Source organism: Macrosteles quadrilineatus, unplaced genomic scaffold, assembly GCF_028750875.1.
Source record: "Macrosteles quadrilineatus isolate MER2022 unplaced genomic scaffold, UCM_ALF_1.0 Scaffold_3__2_contigs__length_128488019, whole genome shotgun sequence".
In the NCBI taxonomy this organism is placed as follows: Eukaryota; Metazoa; Arthropoda; class Insecta; order Hemiptera; family Cicadellidae; genus Macrosteles; species Macrosteles quadrilineatus.
Window position 1 is genome coordinate 76,133,299 of NW_026542596.1, and position 27,662 is coordinate 76,160,960.

The 27,662-nt window shown below is 36.3% G+C and overlaps 1 protein-coding gene across 1 annotated transcript; it reads right to left on the reverse strand.

Moving 5' to 3' along the window:
- Positions 1–3,232: 3,232 nt before the first annotated feature.
- On the reverse strand, positions 3,233–6,131 carry LOC128989316 (uncharacterized). The gene is made up of 2 exons (XM_054411196.1): positions 5,477–6,131; positions 3,233–5,415 (listed from the first exon to the last, which is right to left on the reverse strand). Exons 1-2 carry the CDS (start codon positions 6,129–6,131, stop codon positions 3,233–3,235), a joined length of 2,838 nt encoding a protein of 945 aa, XP_054267171.1.
- Between the last annotated feature and the right edge of the window lie 21,531 nt (positions 6,132–27,662).

Consider the following 27,662-nt stretch of genomic DNA (forward strand, 5'->3'; position numbering starts at 1 on the left):
GGTCCGCGACGTAAGAAGAGGTGAAGGAAGTAGTAAGGTGAGCAGTGTGGAGTGTGGGAACTGGAAACCGTTTGTAGCAGTTAGATTAACGTATCTGCAATGCTGAAATGCTATGTGAAGGGATGGAAGCATGCCCACGACGTAGAAAATGGTGAAAGTAGTAGTAAAGGCTAGCAGTGCGGAGTGTGGGGAATGTTTGTGGCAATTAGATTAACGTATCTAAAATACTAAATTGCTATGGAAAGTGGTGAAAACAGGTCCACGATGTAGGAAATGGCTTAGAAAGTAGTAAAGTATGAACATAGTGTGAAAACTGTCTGTGGTAGTTAGATTGATGTATCTTTAATCCAAAAATGCTATGAGAAGGGAAGGAAACAAGTCTCTGACGTAGGAAATGGTGAAGGAAGTAGTAAGGCTTGCAGTGCAGAGTGTGGGAACTATCTTTGGCAATTACATTAATGTATCTGCAATCCTAAAATGCTATGGGAAGAGAGGGAAACAGGTCCACGATGTTGAGGGTGGTGAAGGAAGTAGTAAAGGTGAGCGTGTTGAGTGTGGGAATGGATTAATGTATCTGCAATGCTAAAAGGCTATGGGAAGAGACTGTAGACTGTAGGTTAAAATAACTACGAAGCACGAATCGATACATATTTCGATTCATGCAATCTTTTACAATATAGAAATTTACAACTGAGTTGACAACAGCTGATTTTTACTCCATAGAGGATACAAACTATTTTTACTTCCTAAAGAGTAAAAATGCTACTTTAGACCCGCAACGCATGCTTTAAAAACAACTGGTATTACTGTAGTATGACCAAAACAATATAATATAAACTCTTGATGGCTCCGCTCAATTTTGTGGATGCCTCTGCAAACGCCACCTAGTTTAAAATACAATTTAAATATCAACAGCCGTTTTATTAAAAAGTAGTGAAGCATTATCCATATGACGATAATGTAAACAAATCTGGGAAGGGAACTTTAAGGGCTTTTGCGGCAGAGCCCTAAAGCCTTGGTTTCTCTGAACCACGCTGCGTTATTGCGTGGTCCATGATTTGCGATACGCGGGAATCACGCGTGCGTATATAAGGGAATTTCCTTCGTTTTTCTTTTGATGGTTCATCTACAGACCGAGAACTTTCTTTTGACACCTCTACCAAGTTTCTACGCCCAGCCGTTCTCTCGAATTAGTGGAGACAACGTTTCCAATTTAATATTTAGATTCCCCCATGTTAATCTTATGTTAGGAATCCCATCATAGATGGAAGATCCTTCCCAAACTAAAAAAGAATTAAAAAATTAAAAACACATTGCAAAACAACAAAATAAAATCAACTTAAATTTTTCTTAGATCCCTTTAAGCGACTTAAAGAAGAAATAATTTGAGTTATAAAAGGTAAATTATTTCAAATAAGTTCCATAAAGTTGGAGATAAGAAAATTAAGAATAATGGCGAACGGAGTTCAATGTCAATAATCGTAAAACAACAATTATTTATTTTCTATTTCCTACATCTTTACATTTATATGGGATGCATTTAAAGACTGTCCCCAATTTCAAAATATAGTTATTTGGTTACAGTTTTACATGAGTATGCACACATTCTATTATCTGGTGATATATTTATACCTCTCTCTACATATTGACCTATAATGAAACCTTTAATATCTATCTATCTATATATTAATAGGCAAGCATGTTTCTTTAAAACCTTTTTTCTCAGCTCGTGTGCATCGCAGGAAAAATCTACGCATACTGTTGGAAAGATATTTTCCTGTAGATGTGCAGAATGCTTTTAAAAATTAAAATAGGCTAACAAATAAGAACAAAAAATTAATTTGAAAACTTCAAAAAATTAACATGGACCATATGGGTTGCCATGATGGTGATGAAATAACAACAAAATGTAAACAGAAAATCAAAACAAATGGAAGAAATTTCAATCACATGTTTTTTTACAGTGTGGGAAGAAAATAGAGAGGTCTGTACATTAATTATTTTTGGTCGAGTTTCGACCACAGGACGACCACTAGTAATATTTAATACAACCACAAAATACCAATTAACTTAGAGCAATCCGCTAAAATCAATTTACCAACGGTATGTTTTTTTATTCACATATGTTAGTCCAACGAAACCCATAGAACATACAACCCCATGTAAATTGCATGTAAACATTGTACGTTCTGCTAGATAAGTCTGTTTCACTACAGCAGAAAGGCAGCCACATCACGTGTTCATTCAATTGGAACTGAAATGTTGTTTACATTGACGCGATTGGGAACTCTTCAGGATTAAACAGATTGGTTTTATAACCATAAAAAGATCCATCCCTCGTAGAAGGAATTATATATTGCTGACGACTCCATCCACGGATGAGAGGACTGTATTTTAACGTTCCTACAATCTGAACATGTGCTCGCTTAGCAGCACGAAACGGCCGTAGTTATTTTACAACTTAAGGATCAATCGACGCAACAGGTATATTAAACCTTTTATATTATGAATTATATGGCCAATTGCATTGTAGGTTCTTGTATTATGAAAAGGGCGATTTTCAACGTGATTCCAAGAAATAACACATGGGGGGTAAACTTGCCTAAAAATGTTCAAATGGACTGTATAGTGAAAGAGCAATATTAAAAAATTGTCACTAATTATTTAACAGACAATAATGAGATTGATGAGGTACCTTCCTTTTAACTGAAGTGTTGAGAAGACGAAGCCGGTAGACGTACACGAGTTTCTTCTGCTGGCCAGCTATTGCGTATTGCTCGTACACAGACCCGGACCGGCAGTAGTAGTGTTTCACTTCACAAATGTTCAATAGTTCACTTTTAATATGTGTCACTAATAATAATTAAATATACTTTGGGGTTAAGAGATGAGAGCAGCAATTGGGAGTTAATTGTGCCGGGGACATGTTAGTAGTTGCATGAATGCAAGAGAACTGGGGCGAGATTGGGGTTTCCAGACATCACGTGACAGGACAAAGGTTATTGTATGATATGAAACGTCTGGAAATATCTAGGTAGCGCTTGAATACGGAACATGCCGCCCGCCTTGAACCGTACATGGTTCAAAACATTGAGAAAGTTACAAAGTGACACATAATGAATAAAGATTGACATTGAAATATAAGAAACATAGATTAAATATATATACATAACATTGAAATAGAAATATGTTTGAAAATAGAATAAACATTTTGTTTGGTCTGATAATGAGATCAGGGGAGCGGGTACACCTTGGTAGCAGGACGACAGAAGGTTCCTCGCTGAGTCTTGATGGTGACAACTCGGACGATGCCGTCTGATCCAGGCGAAGTCTTCACTATGCGTCCAAGAGGCCAAAGTAGCGGTGGTGTTCTAGGGTCCTGAATTATAACGAGATCACCCACTTCTAGATTCTTGTTGGGCTTTTGCCATTTCTTTCTTTGTTGTAGCTGATGTAAATATTCTTGATGCCAACGTCGCCAGAAGCGTTGATGTAGGGCTTGTACAGTTTGCCAATGGTTGAGACGATTTTCGGGAACTTCTTCAAGATTTGGTTCCGGTACTGCCACAAGAGAAGTGCCGATAAGAAAATGACCCGGAGTAAGGGCTGAGATGTCAGATGGATCAGCGGATAACGCTGTTAAGGGCCTCGAGTTTAGTACAGCCTCCACCTGTGTAGCGAGTGTTATTATTTCCATTAGTGTTAGAACTCTATCGCCTATGACTCTTTTCAGATGATATTTAGAACTTTTTATAGCACTCTCCCATAGGCCTCCTTGGTGGGGAGCGGCTGGTGGTTGAAAGTGAAAATTTATTGAGTGATCCAACGCGAAGTTGTTAAGAGCATCTTTAGTGTTTGATTCCTTGATGAAATTCTGAAAGGTTTTCATGAGTTGCTTTGAGGCTCCAACATAGTTAGTTCCGCAATCTGAGTATAAGTGGGCACACAATCCACGACGAGAAACAAAACGTTTTAGTGCAGCTATGAAGGAGTCTACAGATAGGTCTGTTACAATTTCTAGGTGCACAGCTTTCGTAGCAAAACATACAAAGAGGCAGAGGTATGATTTTAACCGTTGAGCGTTCCTAGTTGAATGAACTTTAATGTCAAAATGTCCACTATAGTCCATGCCAGTGTGATAGAATGGCCTTACAGGTTTTAATCGAGTTTCAGGAAGATCTCCCATCAGTGGAGGTTTGTTTACAGGCTTAAGTCTGAAACATCTTTGACACTTGAAAATCACAGATCTTATCACGCTGCGGGCTGATAATATCCAAACCTCTTGAGACAGAATAGACTGCAGCAATTGAGGGCCTGCGTGTAGATGCTTTAGGTGATAATGCATAATCAACAGTTTGACAGCACAGTGAGATTTAGGTAACAAAACTGGATGTTTCGCATCTTGTGTAAGGTTGGAATGTTTCAACCTGCCGCCTACTCGCACTATTCCACTGTCATCAATATATGGGGATAAACGAGCAAGTTTTAAGCTGCATTGAGATCCCTTTTTGAGAGCAGAGATGTCATCCTTAAACGATGTATTTTGTATGAGTTTGAAAATTCTTAATTTCGCTGAAGAAGTTTCTTGGCAAGTAAGTCGTCCGATGCGGGGATCATTGGCTTGCAGATTATGAATGAATCGCAATATATATGCCATGACATTTACAAGTTTCCTGAAACATGAATATTTTTCTAGTATATCAAAATCAGTGAGTTTAATCTTCTCTGTGGTTGCTAGAACGTTTAGAGGATTTGGCCTTATTTCAAGAGTGTCATCATCAATAACAGGTGTGAATTTTGGCTTAGGCCAAGAATCTGACGATGACTGTAACCATTCCGGTCCATTCCACCATAAATGGTGAGTCACAAGTTGAGAGGGTGAAAGACCACGAGTGGCGCAATCTGCCGGGTTGTCTTGAGATTTGACATAATTCCATGAGTGAGGAGAGACCAATTCTTGGAGTTCTGAAATACGATTGGCAATGAAGACTTTCAAGCGGTATGGAAGAGTACGTATCCAGGTTAGGACAATTATGGAGTCACACCAAGCATAGATTGATTCAATCTTCATATGAGCAGAGAGTATGTTTGAAGAATATTGAAGAAGTTTTCCCAGTAAGTGAGCGCCACAAAGTTCAAGCCGTGGCAGAGAAATTCTTTTCAAAGGAGCGACTTTTGATTTAGAGACGATGAGATAGAGCCTTGTATTCTCTTGAGAGTCAGTGACACGAAGGTAGACAACAGCAGCGTAGCCTTTCTCTGAAGCATCGCTGAAGCCGTGGAGTTGCACAGCCGTATGCAGAGAAGTAGAAATGTAGCGTGGAATTCTTAATTCTTGAATTATTGGGAGTTCTTCTAAGAATGAATGCCACTTGGTTCTAACATCATTTGGAACAGGTTCATCCCAAGTTAGCCCTGTTGTCCAGAGATACTGAATAAGTGTTTTTGCCCAGAAAATTACGGGTGTAATTCTTACACCCGTAATTTTCTGGAAATCCTGGTAAATCGTACAGTTTAGCGATTGTAGATAATATTCTTCTCTTTGTAAGTATAGCACTTATTTCAACATCCTTAACCTTGTAAGAAAGCATGTCAGACTCTGGAGTCCATTTTAGACCTAGGACACTGAAGAAGGCTTCACTATTTTCAGTTAACTCCACTGGAGTCTCTTTGTGTTCAATTGGGACTTGGTCCAATAGTTGGGGTGCGTTGCTAATCCATTTTCGGAGTTCAAAACCTCCTCTAGCGAGCAAGTTCTTGAGTTCATTCTGTGCAGACAAAGCTTCATCAAGACTTTCTGCTCCAGCGATGATGTCGTCATAAAATATTGATTTAGTTAGAATCTCAGACGCCTTGGGGTATGAGTGACCCTCATCTTTGACCAATTGTTGTAATGTTCTGATCGCAATGAACGGGGAACAGTTGAGACCGTAGGTGACGGTATTTAGCTTTAAGACTTGAAGGGATTCATCAGGGTTGGATCGCCAAAAGATTAACTGATATTTCTTGTCATCTTCAGCCACCAGAATCTGGCGATACATCTGTCGTATATCACAAGTGAACACAAACTTGTGACACCTAAAGTACAGCAAGACATCACTAATATCATTCTGCAACTTAGGGCCAGGCATGAGGATATCGTTTAGGGAGACGCCATTGTTTGTTTTGGAACTACCATCAAATACGACTCGTATTTTGGAATTAGGGGGATTCTCCTTAAATACTCCATGGTGGGGTAAATAGTAACATTCACCAGAAAGGGGTTGCACTCATGTGACCTGATTTGATGTAGTCATCCATAAATTCGGAGTATAAATCTTTGAATTCGGGCTGAGCAGCGAATTTTCTTTCCATCGCTTTAAGTCTAAGTTGAGCTGTACTACAAGATTCACCTAATAGTGGATGATTTGGTCTTTTCGGTAACTTAACAACATATCGACCAGAGTTATCACGTGTATGGGTTCTTTCAAAATGCTGTAAGCAGAGAACATCTTCTTCTGACTGAGTCTTGACACATGTCGGGGGTTCTTCGATTGACCAAAACCTTTGAAGTGAACTGTGAAGGTCTCCATCATGTGTAGTGAGAAAAGAAACAGTTTTTGGGATTGATAACTCAGATGTAGCAACAGGAGCTATGCCCATTACAACAAATCCGAATATAGTTCCTAAAACTTGGGGCAGGTTATGGCCTAAGAAGTGCTGCTCACCAGTCAGTGAGAGAGCGAATAAATCAGCTCCGATCAATAGATCAATTTCTCCAGGTTTGTCAAAACAGGGGTCTGCAAGAACGAAATCATTTAAAGATCCCTTCACTTGAGGTGAGACTGGGATCTGAGGCAGTGGTGAAGTGATACGATTCAAAACCAAGCATGGATGATGGTAGGCTAAGCGTTGACCATTAACTGCAGATATATCAATGTGCACTATTCCTCTAGAATGAATTAGTGAGCCAGAAATTCCTTGGATTTCATCATGTGCTCGAGTACGGGAGGCACTGATGAGCTGAACAGCTCTTTCAGATATCAATGTAAGTTGAGATGCAGAGTCGAGCACAGCACGGAGTACAGTTTGCTGACCATCTTTGGTAAACACCTGAACTAAACATGTTCCAAGTAAAATTGTTGTTTTAGTTGGGTTTAACTGGCTAGACAATCCTACAAGAGCACTTTTATTCACTGGTGCGGTGACATGGCTTTGGGGTGCGTTATTTGTAGGCGGCTTACCATATTTTTTTTCAAAAACCTTGGTTGGGTAACTTGGCTGCTGTTGTGTGGGAGTTGAGTCATGTAAGAGAGTGTGATGTCGCTTTGAACAAATTCGACACACTCTATGAGAAGGACAGTTATTAGTATCATGTAGATGGCCTAGGCAGTTGGCGCATAGATTATTTTTACAAGTGAATTCAACTCTATCACCTCTACTTTTAGCCTGAAAGGCTTGACACTTGTATATATTGTGATCGGATGCTTGACAAAACAAGTGTTAGTCACTGTGACGAAAGCTGTTTTAGCTTGAGAGGAGTAAGGTTTACTATCTCGAAGAGGTTTAGGCCTATAACTATTAGATTGAGTCTTTTGCACTGAAGGGTATCTTGCGTTAGCTGAGGGACCAAGACCGATACTAGCTCCTTCTAATCGTTTAAATTCTCTTTCAAGGAATTGAATTAGATCATTTACTGCAGGTATGTCATTGTTTGTGATGCGAGAATCCTCAAAAGATTTTCTTAAATCAGTAGGTAACTTTTTCAAAAGCGTTAGGACAAGCAGAGTATTTTCAGCTGTTATGTCATGGTTGAGATTTTTCAAAACTTGAGTGTTCTCTTTATAAACTGTGAGAAAATGTTGGAGACTTTTGAGAGAACCACTACTTATGCATGGCAAATCAATGATTTTTGTAACAAGCTGAGTTACAACACGCCTTTTGTTATCATAGCGATCCTTAAGCAGCCTAAGTGCAACATCAAAGTTTTCTGCAGTTATGCTTAAGCTCTTTACTAAATATAAGGGTTCACCACTTAAAGAACTAAGCAGATATTGGAACTTACTCACAGGGGCCAAAGTTTCATTCCTATTAATAGAAGCCTCAAAAATATTGTAGTAGCTAACCCATTCTTCGTAGTTACCGCTGAATTTGGGCAACTCAAATTTGGGCAGTCGCAGAGATGGTTGGGTGGGAGGTGTTACTTCTTTAGTTTTAGCAGGTAACACTATTTTCAAGTCACTGATCAGAGAAATGTACAAGTCCGAAATTTCATCTTGCATAGAGCATGCTTCAGTTTCGTCATAATCAGAACCAGGATCATCATAAACCACTTTATCGAATAAAGCTTTAAAATCAGAGAATAAACCTCTAACTTCATCATCATAGTTGTGTAAGCGCTGAATGGAAACAACATTTAAGGATTGAGTTTCTGAGAGAGTAATTTGGGCTGACACAAACTTGCTTATTTTCTGAAGCCTATTTTTGACAAGTTTTGCCTTTTTCTCTAGTGTAGAGAATCTCATTTTAACAGACCATTTATGTAATCAAAAGAGTAAGCTATAGGCCTAAGTTTATCATAAGTTTAGGCCTACGTAAATATTCACCAACACCTAAATATCAAAATAACTCCAAGTCTTAGACCTAACAATAATGCAAATTAATAGCTCAGAATAAATCAATTCATTTACATTCACTCTATAAGAAATAATGAATGTAAAATTATATTTCACTTTACCATCAGACCCAGGATAGACATAGTAAATAAAAGTAAAGTCTATTTAATACAAGTCATTTAATTTGAATCAGTATTTTCGCAGAATATATTGAGTAGGGAAGTATTTATTATGAGCAATATCCTTAATGTAGACAAGAATCGATTCAACCACTAATATTTCGTTTAATATTCACACAAAACAATATTTTCCAAGATGTAAATAAACTTGAAGGTTACGTTTATATTTTGATTCAATTCACACAGCTGTATGTAGCTGGAGTGTGTTTTATATTCAGTCAGCTGATTTCCTGTGCTTGAAGCTGAGTTTTACATATGATCAATTTGAAGAAGCAATATCATTGGGCGATTTATTCTGTTTTACGAATCTCGACGCTCATTGGTTCTTGCGACGTGCAGGCTGTAGGCAGAGCGCTCTAGTGGAGAAGTTCGCTACCAAGGTGCATCGCAAGGACAGAAAATATAAAATGGCTGACTTTCTGATAAGTGAAAATATGTTAGAAAATTAAGGACGAAACAAAGTGCAGACAAAATTATTGTTAATGACAATAATTGATACGGTGAATTGATTGAGAAACTTAGAGAAAATATTAAATATCCTAACTAATTCCTGATTTCAAATAACTATTTGAAAGGAAATATGACGTGATTCATGTAGCAGTGGGAGGACATGAACATGAAACTAACATGAAATATTCACGTCTGAGATGGCACAGGGGAATGGAATAAAATATTATTTATTCACCAAAAATAGTAATGGAGAATACAAATACTGCTCTAATTATTTAGAGAAGTGACACTTTTAAGAGTTTAGTTGTACAATTTTAACAGTTACAGTAGCTAGGCTAATAAAAGCACAATATATTATTAATGATAAGATTTTCGTCCGACTCGACAGGACCAGCGGATGGGGGGTAAACTTGCCTAAAAATGTTCAAATGGACTGTATAGTGAAAGAGCAATATTAAAAAATTGTCACTAATTATTTAACAGACAATAATGAGATTGATGAGGTACCTTCCTTTTAACTGAAGTGTTGAGAAGACGAAGCCGGTAGACGTACACGAGTTTCTTCTGCTGGCCAGCTATTGCGTATTGCTCGTACACAGACCCGGACCGGCAGTAGTAGTGTTTCACTTCACAAATGTTCAATAGTTCACTTTTAATATGTGTCACTAATAATAATTAAATATACTTTGGGGTTAAGAGATGAGAGCAGCAATTGGGAGTTAATTGTGCCGGGGACATGTTAGTAGTTGCATGAATGCAAGAGAACTGGGGCGAGATTGGGGTTTCCAGACATCACGTGACAGGACAAAGGTTATTTTATGATATGAAACGTCTGGAAATATCTAGGTAGCGCTTGAATACGGAACAACACAGTTTTCAATTAACATTCATATAATTAATGTTCATAGGGATTCAATGTTCCTAATGCAATGTTAAATGCAATAGGAAAAACACATTACTCTTCTTACCATTGTGTGAGGTCAACTATACCTTCTGGTCAATTGTCAACTTCGTTAACCTAATCATCAATGATTTTAAGTACCTATTTTATTAAATAAGACTTTAAACATGTAAATCTTTTATATTTTGATGAATTTAAGCATCTAATATTATAAATAACTTAGGTTATCAGTATTGAAGTTTCATATATACAACTGTGTGTTAATTACATTATACATTTGACATACGCCAGCCCTGTCTGTGTGAATGAGAAGAGCTCAACGGTGTGAAAAAGGTGTTGACTCGGAAATGTAGACTTTACGCCAGGATGAGTTAATCGTAATATTTTCAACAAAAATAGCTTTCTCAATTCTTTAGATTTTCCAAATTTAAAATGTGATGGGTTGGGTTTAAATATGCATTGTATTTGACTTAGCTGGTGACGTTTGATAATGTTGTGGTGTTAATTCTGAGTGGAAGAAAGAAATAGAAGATATATTTGTTATTTGGTAATTGTGTTAATTAATGTTAGAATACTAAGGACACCACCTGCGGTAGAAAAATTAAAATATACACCGAGGAATAACATAATCTCACAACACAAGATTCCTGAGCCTGGCAAATATAATCTGTTAAAATCAATAAAATATACACATTCTCTTTTATATTTTGAAATTCTTAATGGCATAATCCCAACCTAAAATCTTGTTTTTACAGACGTAAACAAATTTAGACATTGGTGTATTTGGCAATTGATTAAAAAAAGTAATTAAAATGAACATGGTCAATATTCATAGATACATTGGTTTATGTAGAACAACAAGAGTACTTATTTTATTTAGAGTAAATTAACATTGAAACGTACAAGTCCAACATAGTGTAAGAAGGTATCGAGCAATGTCATAGGATACAGAGATTACAGAGCTCATGAAAGGTCGTAGACAACAAATTACACCCTACGGCACCTGAACTAGTCTGTAGACAGACTGGGAATTAGGTTACGAAGAGTATGATATATTTTTAACAGAGAAGGTATGGACAAAAAACAATGATTTTGTTGTCTAAATTCATTTTCGTTCATCTATCTACTATATTTTGGAACTTAGTGCATTCATACTTTATCCCGTGCACTGTGTGTTTCATAGAAATAATAAATAGTTACTTTACACTTAACAAACATAGAGTTGCCAATAAAATAAAATGCATAACAACATGAAAACCCTCACATCACCATTTCAGTCTTACCGTACCCAAAGTCTGTTGTAATCAGAGATAAAATAAGACCAACATGTCTTTAATTATATGTGGATTTTCTGTTTGGTCTTATGTGATCTCTGATTGTAGTACACTGCTACTATGTTTAGGCCTTTTAAAGCTCTAACTGACTACTGTATTCTATTACAATTTTACCTAACGTTTCATTTAGTTCATGAGTAAAATCATCATTTTGAAAATGACACATGGAGGGTGGAAGTCAAGCCTGATGCTAAATTGTATTCAGACTACTCTGATTCTCTCCTCTGTAATCATTTAACATTAAGCATATAAATAATTAGTCTTTCAAACACGAAACATGTATTAGGTTACATTAAATCCAAGCTTTGAACGAATATATAATGTTCACATGAAACAGATTAAGTCAAGATTAGTATCAATGGTAAAATGCTGGGAAACGCTGCACCAGCTGATCGTAATCGAAGTGTTGCTAACTTTCTTTCAAGCATATACGTATTACGTGCTTAATGAAATCACGCTGTTTTGTGTTGTTTAGTTGGAATACTGGAGTGCGGCAAAGTAAAATATGTGCGGCAAAATTAATTAGTTGCAACAATTAGCTACTTTGCGTGCTATAATCAGTGTAAGGAAGCCTGCTTTGTCAGGTATAAAACAATATTCCACTATCACTACCGATGTGAATTAAATTTAAAGAATGGCTCTGTGCCGAATGCTGCCAGTTATATCTATGGGAAGTATCAACACTGTTGTTGGAGTTCAACCCGTTATAATTTTTTTTTTTCTTTGAACAATAGTGAATAACGTATATTGCGTGTTTAAGATTTTGGCACTAATTTCTTTGGTTATTTTATTCCCAAATTGTTTGTACTGTATATCAAATAACTCTTGAATAAACCTTTTTTATATTCAATTGAATAAACCTGAATAATACCTTTTTTTACATTATACCAACCTTAATTGACTAAATTATACCCTTACACAAATAAGAGATTTGTTTACAGTGAAGGTATCGGCTCAACGTTTATAAAGGTAAATCAGTCTCTTGTTCTGTTTAACAACACCAAACGTCGGTAAAGCAGTTTTGACATGTGCACACAGCTGTAATTGATTTGACATTGTTCAAAATGTCACAACAATGTCATTGTCTGCTGTGACAATAGAGAGGTTCCCAGATTTATCATAGGGTGTGTTTTTGGTATCCAAACAAAATTGATTTTTACTTCATTTGTTTGTAGACTAAAACACAAATCATCGGTTGAATGAAATCTCTGGAAAATAGCATGAAAATATTTGTATCAAAAGACATATGCGATAGTTCGGTATTTATTTGATTGGAAGTCCTTAGTTCAAATGTAATATGTTTACATATTATGTTTTTCAAGTGTAATACGTATACAATATGGGTAGTTAAGAGATTTGTTTAATGAGTAATGATTTTGATTAGTTAAAACCTAAAACATATATTTAAAACAATTTGTACTTTATAATATTCGATTATTTGAATGCAAATTGAAATCTGCTATAATTATTGCTAGTAATTAAAAGTAAATAAAGATATAGACTTTTCATTTCCTACTATCCATGAATAATATTTATAGCCAATTACCTTAAATATATACTTATGTATTGACATTTTTAAAATGGTTTAGCTCTAAAATTAAAAAATATTCTTCCATATCATAATGACTAATTTCTGTCTAAATTTGCCTAGTACTCCAACATTTAATGCGTATAATTGTGTGAAATTAAAACGTGGATAATAGCATAGGCTAACCAACACAACCAACACTAAGGGAGTATATTTTATCCATGGTAATAGTGTTGGTTTTTAAGCAAACAAAATGCGTTATTACTTTACTTTGTTTTCGTTTCCATGCATTTCAATTTTATTAAACCAACAATTTTTCGAACTTAAAAAATGCTTGATGAATATGTTGAACAGTTTTCACGAATATAAAATTCATGTTTTATCGACCGAAGACTATTCATGTTTTATAGACCAAAGACTGATACATTTCCTCATTTGGTACACAATATTAAACTTTCTGTTGTCCTGTAATTTATTGCAACCACTCAGTTCTGAAAACTGCAACTAATTTAAAACAAATGGGACATTTTTACAACGTGCAATAATAAATACAATAATAAACAATAATAAAACTACCGGCAAATCAATTATACAACGTTTATCATACATTTCTTTTTAGTATAGTCAAAATAAAACCTACTTCATATACGAGTAGAATAAAAGACGAGAACAAGGAAAAACAAATACCAAACGTAAAGACTCAGTTCCTCAGTTGAGGCAAATTACACCCCACGGCTGTGACCGCGAAACTACATACAAACGTGACAAACATACAAACTTTGTCACTTGTGTTGTATTAAAACAACGGAAAACGGACTGGAGGGGTAGCCGAGTGGTTAAAGTGCTCACCTAATAGTCAAAAGGTCACCGGTTCAATCCTGGGAAGTCAGTAGCTTTTTTGATTATTCAAAACTGGACCCAGCTGTTCCTGATCGGGCTTGTAAAATATGGTCCTGGCTAAATAACAAAGATGATCTTAGTCAGTAACAAAGCTACAAAGATCATCACACTATACTCATCCTTCACTCATATTTCGGTTAAAAAACGCACCTCGCATGCCTACGTACCTAACTCAATGATTGATAATTAATTCAAATGAATTGTTCAGGAAATTTCGAAAACTTTTTTGTGGTGTTACATTCTCTAGCAATATTATGTTTATGACGAGTCCCAGTTGTTTGTAACTGTTCAGTATGTACTTTGTAAACTGCTTCTATTGATCTTCTTCAAATCAGATTCAATCATATTTATTACAAGTTCGCATAAAGAGTGAACCTACAGTGAACTTGCTGTCTTGAAATCTACCTGGTAGATAATCCGTATCAATAAACCACCAGAGTGAGGTAATGACGTATAAAAATACAAATACAAATAACAAGGTTAGCGCCACATTATGACGTCACTTATTCATCTTAACTCTACCCACTTACGTTTCGAATTAATATTTTGGTTTTAAATTACAGTTTGAATTAAATTATTATACCGTATTAACCTGTTTCGATCTAAATTGCATTATCGTTACGATAAGATTAGTTGTGTAACGTAAGAAAGATTACGGATTTAAGTTTCCAAAATAATAGTACAATATCCACCTGTCTCTACTCAAAAGGTCTAAAGTAATTGTTTTAAAAGTATTGAGAAGAAACTGCTTACCACATTTATTATATACTTTATAAATATGTTATACAACTTTTTAGATAGTGTATATGCTAAATGATTTGACCATAAATACAGTATATTAAAGACCCAGCCCAACCCATTTTTTTAGGAACTACCTTTTTCTACCAATCGCCATTTGAGGAATTGCCAACTTAAAGATGGTTTAAGAAAAAAATATATATATTTTAAACCCTGTGTATATATAGGACAGACACAGATGGCAACAAAAATTGAGAATGTCCTCCTTTTTATTTGAAATTGTCGTACAAAATACATTTCTGTTATTTCTAAAGATTGGTTGTACTGTAGTATGAACATAATAAATGGATAATGTTTAGTATACAAAAATATATCACCGAAAAGTATTGAATTGAATTGAAGGCCGATGTATATTATTACATATTCCAACAACTTAACCTGGCTAAACATGTCATTTAAGTCACCCGGAACTTGGCTAAGTCTCAGTTATTGCCAAAGTCTGCTTTGATAACGTCGGGGAAATTAGTTAGCCACAAGTACTCTTCACTTAGGTGGCTTCAAGTTAAATTGTATTAAAGATTAGAGATTATTTTCACATGCCAGGGGTACATTCTTCCAAAAAGATGTATTGTAATTTAATGTTTTGTGAATTGTGTATTCATGGCTGGATTCAAACTTACATTACACAGCCTTTCTCATTCTAATCTTAACTTAAATACATGTATAGACCACTGCAAGATGATATTTATTATATTTTATTTATTACGGTTTATTATTTGTGATGAAATTTGTAACTTTATGATACTATCTATATTCAACAATACAGATGTTTATGTTGTTCAAAGGTTTATTGCGGACATTTTCATCACAAAAAGACAGATGTTTACATTGATATCGTATCCTTTGTTAGGTTTAATTCTCTTGGTGAATAACAAAAGTTTAACTATACCGATTAAAAGTAAAATACCCCCGCCGCAGCAAACCTGCCGACTAAGTGAATTTCCATTTGTCTGAATTGATTTTCAGTTAAATATATTTTAATAACATTAGGTTTAACGAGTACCTAGGTTTGCTGCTACAAGGAAACTAAAAAAGTGTGTTTTTGAGTAAAATATTGATAGCTTAGTACAAAATAAATAAATTTGCCAAGTTTGATCAAAATATATTCATAAACAAGCAAACTACAACATTTGACAATATTCTCCATAAGAATAACATGGGAATTTTAAATTTACAATTTTTTTAATCTTCTCCGTTACTAATAATCGAACAAAAATACTTTCATTTTAGAATTTAGCCTCCGGATTACGTTGAATATATTAAAATGGTGTAAATACCTGCTTCGTGGTAATCCTAATGTTGCTAGTGTCGCAACTAGTTTCGACTTTTTACAAAGTCATCTTCAGGCGAAGGCGTCAAGGATGTCAAATGGTGGTCACTTCATATGAAGGTCGTCAATACACATAAATGTACATAAAAACACGAACACGAACACGGACATTAACACGTAAAAACGGTACATTTAACACGATTAAACGAACAACGGTAACTGTAAAGGAATGATGTGACACGACCGGGATGGATGCAAGGTCTAGACTACCGGTCAACGTGGTCGGTCGGTGCGATGACGTCACTCCTTTTGTCTTGTTATCAGTCAGCTGTTGTAGGTCCCATCCCATTCATTCCTGACTCTTTCTCTAGTACTTTGATAGCCGTATCATAAATATAATTTGATTGGAAGGAAAGCTTGTCGTTTAAGATGTTTTGTCTGTCAAGTTTTACAGCTCGGTATATTTCGAATTCTTCTAGTGTGTTTCTATTAAAATGGTTGTTAGATAGATGCAGTACTGTCATGTTGTTGTCGATATTTGTATAATTATGGTTATCTGAGACTAAATGTTCGGCAAAAGTTGAGGTCTGAGCGGATGTTGTTTTTCTTGGTAAATGTTCTCTGAATCTTTTTTTGAAGGAACGAGCTGTCTGGCCAATATAGTATTTAGAGCAGTTGTCACAATTTATCTTATAAACGCCAGTCTTATCGAAAATTGGAGTTGTCGTTTGGGGCCGTTCTTTTAATAAAGACCCAAGTTTGTTTACTGTTTTAAACGATACAGTGACGTTGTTTTTGGCCATAATATTTTTGAATTTAGTACTTAGAGATGAGCCGTACTCCGTTGAAACATAGGTTTTTTTATCTTTTGTTTTTGATGTTTTTCTTTTTTGGTGTTTGAGAATTAATTTATCAATAATATTGCTCTGATAACCGTTAGCGACAGCAATGTGTTTGAGAATGTTTATTTCATCGTTGTAGTTCGATGGACTCATTGGCACTGAAAGCAATCTATGTACAAAGCTATTGTAGGCGGCTATTTTTTGTGAATGGGGATGATGAGAGTCTGCGTGGATGGTTTGGTCTGTAATAGTTGGTTTTCGGTAAATTTTGAAGGTAAATGCTGAGTTCTGTTTTGTTATGGTTAGATCTAAAAAATTCAAACTGTTGTTTTCCTCCCCTTCAAGCGTGAATTTCATATTTTTGTGTATGTTACACAGATAGTTGTTCAACAAAGATAGTTGTCTACTATTGCCGTTGAATAGTACGATGGTATCATCGACGTATCTGTGGTAAAAAACTATTTTATCCCTATAACGGTTGTCAGGTGAAAATAGATGTTCATTTTCAAAACTGTTTAAAAATATTTCTGCTAGGATGCTGGAGAGTGGGGAGCCCATGGCTAATCCTTCCTTTTATCTCTTAACTCTTATCAACTTTTAACTCTTATCAATGACGCAATTAGTGCTAAGCCAAAACTATTTCCAATTTCAGAATAATTTTTACAACCAAAAGGAAGGATTAGCCATGGGCTCCCCACTCTCCAGCATCCTAGCAGAAATATTTTTAAACAGTTTTGAAAATGAACATCTATTTTCACCTGACAACCGTTATAGGGATAAAATAGTTTTTTACCACAGATACGTCGATGATACCATCGTACTATTCAACGGCAATAGTAGACAACTATCTTTGTTGAACAACTATCTGTGTAACATACACAAAAATATGAAATTCACGCTTGAAGGGGAGGAAAACAACAGTTTGAATTTTGTAGATCTAACCATAACAAAACAGAACTCAGCATTTACCTTCAAAATTTACCGAAAACCAACTATTACAGACCAAACCATCCACGCAGACTCTCATCATCCCCATTCACAAAAAATAGCCGCCTACAATAGCTTTGTACATAGATTGCTTTCAGTGCCAATGAGTCCATCGAACTACAACGATGAAATAAACATTCTCAAACACATTGCTGTCGCTAACGGTTATCAGAGCAATATTATTGATAAATTAATTCTCAAACACCAAAAAAGAAAAACATCAAAAACAAAAGATAAAAAAACCTATGTTTCAACGGAGTACGGCTCATCTCTAAGTACTAAATTCAAAAATATTATGGCCAAAAACAACGTCACTGTATCGTTTAAAACAGTAAACAAACTTGGGTCTTTATTAAAAGAACGGCCCCAAACGACAACTCCAATTTTCGATAAGACTGGCGTTTATAAGATAAATTGTGACAACTGCTCTAAATACTATATTGGCCAGACAGCTCGTTCCTTCAAAAAAAAGATTCAGAGAACATTTACCAAGAAAAACAACATCCGCTCAGACCTCAACTTTTGCCGAACATTTAGTCTCAGATAACCATAATTATACAAATATCGACAACAACATGACAGTACTGCATCTATCTAACAACCATTTTAATAGAAACACACTAGAAGAATTCGAAATATACCGAGCTGTAAAACTTGACAGACAAAACATCTTAAACGACAAGCTTTCCTTCCAATCAAATTATATTTATGATACGGCTATCAAAGTACTAGAGAAAGAGTCAGGAATGAATGGGATGGGACCTACAACAGCTGACTGATAACAAGACAAAAGGAGTGACGTCATCGCACCGACCGACCACGTTGACCGGTAGTCTAGACCTTGCATCCATCCCGGTCGTGTCACATAATTCCTTTACAGTTACCGTTGTTCGTTTAATCGTGTTAAATGTACCGTTTTTACGTGTTAATGTCCGTGTTCGTGTTCGTGTTTTTATGTACATTTATGTGTATTGACGACCTTCATATGAAGTGACCACCATTTGACATCCTTGACGCCTTCGCCTGAAGATGACTTTGTAAAAAGTCGAAACTAGTTGCGACACTAGCAACATTAGGATTACCACGAAGCAGGTATTTACACCATTTAAAAATACTTTTATATACTAAATTATTTGTTTTTTTAAGCTCTTTAAAAAGGTCTAAAGAGAAATTGGGAAATTTTGTGTTTTAAGGGTCAAAAGTGAGAAAAACCAATTTTTACCCCATAAAACCCCCCGTAAAGCCCCGTTCCCATGGTCCGATCGTGCTGGTTCGCGAACTCATTCAAGTTTATCCCGCTTTACACCTTTAAACCAAATTTCATCAAAATCGGACAAAAATTACTCAAGTTATCGCGTTCACGGACGTATATATATATATATATATATATATATATATGTATATATATATATATATACAGGGTGGGGCAACATAACTTCCTTTTTGTAAATGTGCGCCATTTTGTTTGTTCATGTCATAGCGATGAGTTAGCAGTCTCGTTGGAGAGGCGAGGCTATAAAGTTATGCCCTAGCACAGTTTAGTCGCCATTATGGGTTGGAACAGTGAGGAGCGTGCGTTTTCTGTTGACGCCTACTTTTCGAGTGGATGTTCAGTGATTGCAGCCCAGCACGCCTTTTTGAAATCGGTTTAATTTAGCCCCGTTGGGCCCTGTTCCGGACTGGAAATCAATTGTTATGTGGTTCAATACGTTTAGACAAACTGCAAGTGCAACAACAACAACTGGAGTCCCATGGCCCATTAGATCACCTGAGAACATTGAGGCAGTGAGAGCATGACATTGAGGCAATGTTGCGATCACCAATGCGCCCAGCGCTCAAAGATGCGTCTGCCCTTGGACATCCCAATCGTTCTGTAACGAGAATTTTCCGTGATGACCTACATTTCCATCCATACAAGAAGGTGATTGTGCAGGAACTGTCAAAACGCCTTATTTCAATCAGGGGCGATTTGCAATGGCCGGATCAATCTCCCGATTTGTCCCCTTGCGGTTTTTTCTATGGGGGTTTTTTAAGTCCCGCGTTTATGTGAACCGTCCAAGGACCCTTCAAGATAAAAAAAAGATCCAGGAAGAAATTGCAAACATAACACCTGCTATGCTTGAAAAGGTAATGAAAAACACCAGGAATCGGTATACTCAATATATCTAGTATGGGGACGTCACCTGCATTATTTATTCTTCAAATCTACGTAAAACAAAACTTTAGGAATGTACTTACACTATAAAAACCAAATAAAGTTTGTCTGACTCATACAGTGTGTTTTATTAAGCTTTGAAAAAAGGAAGTTATGCTGCCCCACCCTGTATATATATAAGTCTATATATATATATACATATATAAAAATTTAATCGAATAGTGTTTTTGGCCTCTGGGGACATCAAAATGAAAAAGTAAATCGGTCCCGGGTCTAGGTCTTACCGTGCCACCTACGGTAATAGCTACTTCCCTATAGGGAAATTCGCTAAAACACAGTAAATGACATGTTAAACATAGTGCAACAACTATTTCGGACGTAAATGTCTAATGAAAAAGTTTTGCCTCTTAATACTCACATAACATTTTAATATTTGAACAACTTAACACTTTATTTAGCTTACTAGTGTCACCGTGGAAATTAAATGAAAATCCCAATGAGAACTATGATACCTTATTTTACTTTAACGCAATGTTATTTTGTTTTAATGGTAACAAATTTCAATAATCATTTTTTAATATTAGTTAGTGTTTTTTATTTAAAATAAATCAATTCCATACATGAATACTACAGTATTACCTAATTAGGTACATTATACAACACATACGGTTCTACCTACTTAGATTACCAAGCTCTAGCCTTCTATCTCAGGAATGTCCTACATTAAAACGTGTGTATCCACGAACCATGTTTCTATTATACACAGAATTCCTTAAATACTGGTAAAAAACCGACCACTTTACTAGGTTCCGGTTCCAGACAGTTAAAGTACATCTTACATTTCTCGTAGTTTTTAAAGTCCTGATTTTCTAGATTGTTTTATTGGGTGAGCACTTTAAACAAAAATTGTACTAATTTATATTCTACTAAAAGAAAACGTATGTTTTGCTAGCAGACCAATTTTTACAAAACCAAAATAGTTTGGTTGTATAAACTTGGGTAGAGCGTATTTGTTTACAGGTTTTGAGTACAATTATCTACCTACATTAGGCCTACAGTATATTTCTGTCCCAGTGTTTTCGTTTGACTAACATCAAAAGCTGTCAAACTGTTAAAATAAAAACAAATTATAACAATAAATTTAAATAAATTGAAAACATGTAGGCATTATTACTATACTAAGAAAATAATTGTTTATTGATTATTTAAGTGATAAATGTACCATAATTAGCATTACTTCTGTAAAATATATGCTTTCATTAAATCTAGAAGAGAAAATTATTTGCATCCATGTAAGGAAGTATCTTAAACTAGCAGAGTACCCGTCCTTCGTAAGGGGTTGGCATATAAGTTTAAAATGCTTATTGCAGTTATACTCTAGCTTTGCGTTTGCAATGGGGGAGGACCCATTTTGATAAAATTTGCTTCTTTAAATTTACGGTATACTATGGTATTACACATCTACCATAGCCATAATGTTCTACCACTTCACCCAAACAATGAAGAAAAGTAAATTATTAAAAATTGGCAGAAAATCTCAAATTATTCACAACATTAAAGACATAAACATAACCGTAAACAATCCTACTTTGACAGTTCTCATTGAGTTTCACAGTTTTTTGCTGCTGCTTAGTTCAAATTAGCTTTTTACATGAATGCAATAATAATGCAAATATTATAGTGCTGCACCCTGTTGGTAAATCTTATAACTTTTTAATGCTTTTGCATATCATAGAACCAACTTTTTTAGTTTAAACAGCTGACTAAATTCTTAAATTCCTTTTAAATATGTAAACTCCATGAAGTTAACATGGGAAACTACAGAGCCACTGGGGCGGAGCCCGAAAGGATTTTTGAGATAAGAATATGCCTATATGTTAATCGGGAATGTGAGCTATCATCTTGCTAAATTTCAGCCCAATCCGTCTAGTGGTTTATGTGTGATTGAACTTCAAACAAACACACAAACTTTCTCATTTATAATATTAGTAAGATAATATAACTGTTCGTTAAGAAATAAATCATACAAGTACCATCGGAATTTAAATTCTTTGCTCTCCACTTCATAACATAAGCCTTCGTTAATGTCGTTAATGTGTAGGCGAGCATTATACATTATACAATTTATTTTTCCTACAGTCACCCGACAAAGTTGTCTTCCTTGTACTGTTTATAGTAAAGAAATGTGCTAATTGCTGCATATTTATACTTTGCCGTACGGTTTATACTTTGTAGTACGTTTTATGCTTTGCCGCACATCAGGATTCCAACGAAACACCCCAAAACAGGGTGGTTCTATTATGCACGTAATCCGTGTACGCTTGGAAATAGGTTGGCAACACTTAAAGATAATAATACTATGAGCAGCTGATTGACTATTATAACTACGATTTAAACTGTCATTTCGTGTTTATAGTTTCGGTATTTCTGAACTTTCTGGACTTTTCTTTTAAACGTTTTTTAAACATTCCTACGATCTTAATAAACAAGAAAATACCTTTAAAGCATTTTTTTAGGCGCGGAAACCACTTCTAATTACAAAAACATACCGGTACGGAACTATATTCTCAAAACGCGGAGCACATTTCTTGCCGAGGAAAAATAGCGGAGTCATACGGACCGCGGGTACTACTTTCTCTAGGGCACCGTTTTCGTTGCCAACTGAACCTAAAAACGTGTTGCATAAGTTAGTGTTTGAAAGACTAATTGTTTATATGCTTTATAGTGACTGTAGGAAAAATATAATGTATAACACGAGTGAAAAAGGCCTTTGTGCACTCGAAATAATTCCTAAACATTGCTCTCGTGTGCAGCAAAGTGCCACTTTCACCACTAGTTACACAAATAACTATTTCCTACACTCACCCGACAAAGTGGGCTTCCTTGCACAGATTATAGTACAGAAATCCTATAATCTGGCGCAAATCAGTATTCCAACCAAACAACAGGAAACAGCGTGCTTTTATTATGCACGTAATCCGTGTACGCTTTAAAATAAGTTGGTAACACTGTAAGATTAGACTACTATCAGCTGGTTCAGTGTTTCCATTTTCGTTCAATGTTTGGATTTGACCTAACCTAAAAACGTGTTGTACAGTGTGTGAAAGACTAATTATTTATATGATTTAAAGTAACTGTAGGAAATGTATTTTCAATCTAACAATGAGCTGTTTGTACCAGTGTCACATAGCAAATAGGATTTTCATGAAACGTAGATAAGAACCCTTGTAAGGTTAGCCAGAGAAGAGAAATATCGCATTTCTTTCTTGACTGGTTGATTCAAACGTACAACGTACTCCGGTCTCATCCTAACCTCTACTTGTACAAATTTTAAAGATAATATCTGCATGAATATTTTTAAATAGTTGTCTTAACAATGTCATCCATTAAAACTGTACGTGTATTATTCAGATGAAAGTTATCACAATTTCTTAAAAAAATATGTTTTCCACTATCTTTAAGATTTTTTTTGTATACTTACTTACTTACTTACTGCTGTGGCCACTGGTACCCTAGATGGTACTTGGCCTCCCCAACACACTGCCTCCATAGGTCTCTGCTTCTTGCATCTTCCTTCCTTCTCCCTAGCTTCCTCAGGTCTTTCTCCACTTGGTCGAACCATCTAAGTTTCGGTCTTCCAAGGGGTCTTCTACCTTCTGGGTTATTCCTCAAGATGTTCTTTGATAGGGTGTTGTCATCTTTTCTTAGAATATGCCCTGTCCATCTCAGTCTTCTGCTCCGTACCTCAGCGACAATATCCGGATCCTTAAATAATTCTCTAAGTTCCCAATTATGTCTCGATCTCCATTGTCCATCCTCAAAAATCGGTCCGTACACTTTCCTCAAAATCTTGTTCTCAAATACAATAGCTTTCCTTTCTGATTTCTTGCTTAAGATCCAATTTTCTGAACCATACAGGAGAACTGAATTTTTTTGTGTATAACATAACAAAATATATTTATTAGCATGGTGTGGTATTGGTCATGTATTTATGTGATAAATTTATCCAAAATAATATTTTACTTAGGAAATTGAATCCATCATACAAATATCACAACATAATAGTACAAAAATCCGTACCAAGTTGTACCAAGTTGTTTTTGTTTTTTTTTGCGTTTTTTTTCAGAAATAATATTTAGTTCTCAAACTCAGACAAAATCATTATTCCGACGAATATTGCTTATAAAGCTAACTAACTTAAAAAGTCACCTTTACCTGTTGGGTATAGGCCTACCGAATAATACAACAATGATAAATGCGTGTCTATTACTCCTTAAAAATCTCCATATGATAAATTTAAATTAAAACCTAAAAGTAAGGATTTAAAAACATTTACAAATAATGTACAGTAATTCAGATTGTAACTATATCCTTTAGCTTATCCCTCCAAGCCATGCAAATGATTGAACGCTTTTCTGAATGTCATCAATCTTAAAATAGTCATAATATCATCCGTTTTATCTCAGAACAAATAACGTAGCGATTCATCCATATAAAAAATTGTATTAACATTACTGTTGCAGTATGTAGTACAGTACAATGTAGTACAGTACTACATTCAATTTGTATCTAATTAACAGATGAAGAATTTTTAGATTGTTTGTAATGATCGTTTAATTTTGAATACATTATGTAATGTGATACCTAATAACGTTTGCCTGATAATTTCTAAGCTAAGGATATCTGGTACATTTTCAAAATATTAGTCTTGTAATTGTAAGTTATGTATTGATAACTATAGATTTGGAACAAAGTAAAAAGTATTTCTATATAAATCAAAACGAACAAATAGGTTTTCCAATCGAATTACAAATTGTGAATATATTGTTAGGCCCGTTATTTTTTCGTGTTGAGGAACCGTTTCGATCTATTAGACGTACTGGAGATTAAACACAAATAATGCATTAATGGTATGTGTAAAAGTTAACCGCAAATCAAGCCGAATTTCTAATGTATAAGCTTTAAAAACAGGGATAAAACTTAATTTTTACTGATCAAAATAACATGATTAAAATTATATATGTAATTTGACGCAAATAAAATAAAAACGTGAAATATGTACAGATTTTAGACTTATAAAACATAAAATTACATTATTTATTCTTTATTTATTATTATCATTATTTATAATTATTTATTATTATTAAAATTACACTATTAAATTAATTAGTTACATGTTCATTTGGAACATTGTAACTTTTTGAACGTTTGCTGTTGATAGACGTGCGATCAAACCAAAGTTTTCCCATTTAAGTCATGCACACTGCACTAATTTAATATTTGGTATTTGAAGTATCTCTATAGGTTACATTTTTCTTTTGCAATCTTACATGGTTTCAATATGTTGACGGCAAACTCCCCCAGAGAGTTATAAAACTAAGATTTACATGTTTACGAGAATGTTGACGCAAAGTTTGTAAATTTACGACCACAATTCTCTCCATACAACTACTTATCATCAAGTATTTTTAGTTGTTAGTTTTCTTTCGACATTGTACAATGCAAATAGTGATTTATTAATTTTGATGATAACGTTACTTTTTTGAAACTTGTGTAAAACACCAATATAACCTCAAATTTAACATATTCCAGAAGTATACTTCGAAGTACTCCCTTTTCTTTCGGCAAGACCATCTCAGCGAATGAATAAACTAGGTAATTCGCCAAGGAATAAATTATTTTATTCAAAATCAACTAAGATTCTGTCAAATACATTTTTTCTATCATTCTTTTGGTTGTGTGATGGATGTTCTCCTGATTAATAAGTGCAATAACTAATTGGATTCCTTTAATGAATACAGTGTGTTCCGTAAGTAACACAATTTATGAATTGGTTACATACATAAGGTAAGCAGCCTTTACTGCCGAACTGAAGGCAGCTGTTGAAGGCCAGGGCACCGTCCGTGCTCTTGAACCAAAGACATCAGTCGAGGTTCGAGACATTGATTGTGTATCGACGGAGGTTGATGTTGTTGAGGCCCTGAAGAAAGCTGTCCCCGAGCTTGGCGGGCAAACGGCTTTATTTAAGGTGTGGCTCACAAAACCGAACAGGAGTCAGCAGCGGATGGCGGTCGCCGAAATGGCAGACGCACATGCCACGAAAGTGCTGGGACTCCAGCATCTGAGAGTCGGCTGGGTCAACTGCAGGCTCAGACGGAGAGTGGAAGTGAAGAGGTGTTTTAAATGCCTCTGTTTCGGCCATTCCTCCCGAAACTGCAAGGGACCCGACCGAAGCAAGAACTGCCTTCGGTGCGGGGAGGTCGGTCACGTCCGTAAGGACTGCCAAGTCGAGTCCTGTTTCCTTTGCAAAGAAAATGGGCTCGCTGACAAACACTTGAAGCATATAGCTGGGTCTGGACAGTGTAGTGTATTCAAATCTGCACTACAGCAAGCGAAAGTCCTTTCACGAAGATAAGAATCCTTCAGTGCAATCTTGAGCGATCCAGGTCGGCTGACGCACTTCTATGTCAGCTTGCCCTAGAACACGATGTCGACGCGCTCTTAGTCAGCGAACAGTACCAGTACCGTGATAGGGACCCATCTTTTTGGTTCCCTGATAGTCTTGGTACTGCTGCATTCTGGGCGCGTAATGCAGCGAAAGTACAAGTACGGGGTCACGCGAAGGGCCGAGGTTTCGTTTGGGTTCGGTGCCGGGATGTCACTTACTTTAGTGTCTACCTCACTCCCAACGAGGCCATCCGTGAATTTCGTGAGAAGATAGACCGCCTGGAAGAGAGCGTGCGCAATACCACAGGGCACGTCGTCGTGGGTGGGGATTTTAATGCTAGGGCTGTCGAGTGGGGAATGACCCTCACCAATTCCCGGGGCAAGTACATTCTGGACTTTGCTGCCAGAGCCGGACTCGTTGTCGTCAACGAGGGAAACACGCCAACTTTCCGGCGCCCTGGGATGCGGGGAACGATCCCAGACATAACCCTTGCATCTGAGTCCCTTTTGCCAAGGATCAGAGCCTGGAGAGTTCTGGAGGATTACACGGGCAGTGACCACCAGTACATTATTTTTGATGTCCTGGATGGTCATCAGAGACAAGTAGCCGCGTTTCGTCAAGTGCCCGTTCGATGGAATATTAAAAAATTGGACGTGGCAAAATTCAATGAAGCCATCTTACGAGGAACACCGGTGGTTCCCCCCGCAACTAGTGTGGCTCATGCAGAGGTGTTAGTTACATCCATGATGGGACTAATCGTCTCCGCTTGCGATGAGTCTATGCCTCGCGGAAGATCCCGGTGCAATAAGCGACCTGTGTACTGGTGGACTGCCGAGATTGCGGAATTGCGTCGGTCAGCATTGAGAGCCAGAAGACTTGCTACCAGGGCCAGAGAACCTGTAGACAGACGTCGTAAGTCGGATGCTTACAGAGTGGCTAGGAGGTCTCTTCGTCGAGCCATCAACCGGAGTAAACGTAGTTGCTGGGAGACATTAAGGGACGATATCGATTCCAATCCGTGGGGCTTGGGTTACAAACTGGTAACCAAGAAACTTGGCACCCGCTCTCCACCTTCCGTCATGGATGGGGCCACTATGGAGAGGATAGTCGAGTCCCTTTTCCCGGCTCACACGTTGCGCCCACTGCGGGATTTCGGAAGGGTGGATGACGTACCACTTTTCAGTCTTGGAGAGGTGGAGGCGGCCGTCCTATCCCTGAAGAACAATAAGGCTCCTGGACCCGATGGGGTACCCGGCGAAGTTCTCAAAAAGGTTTT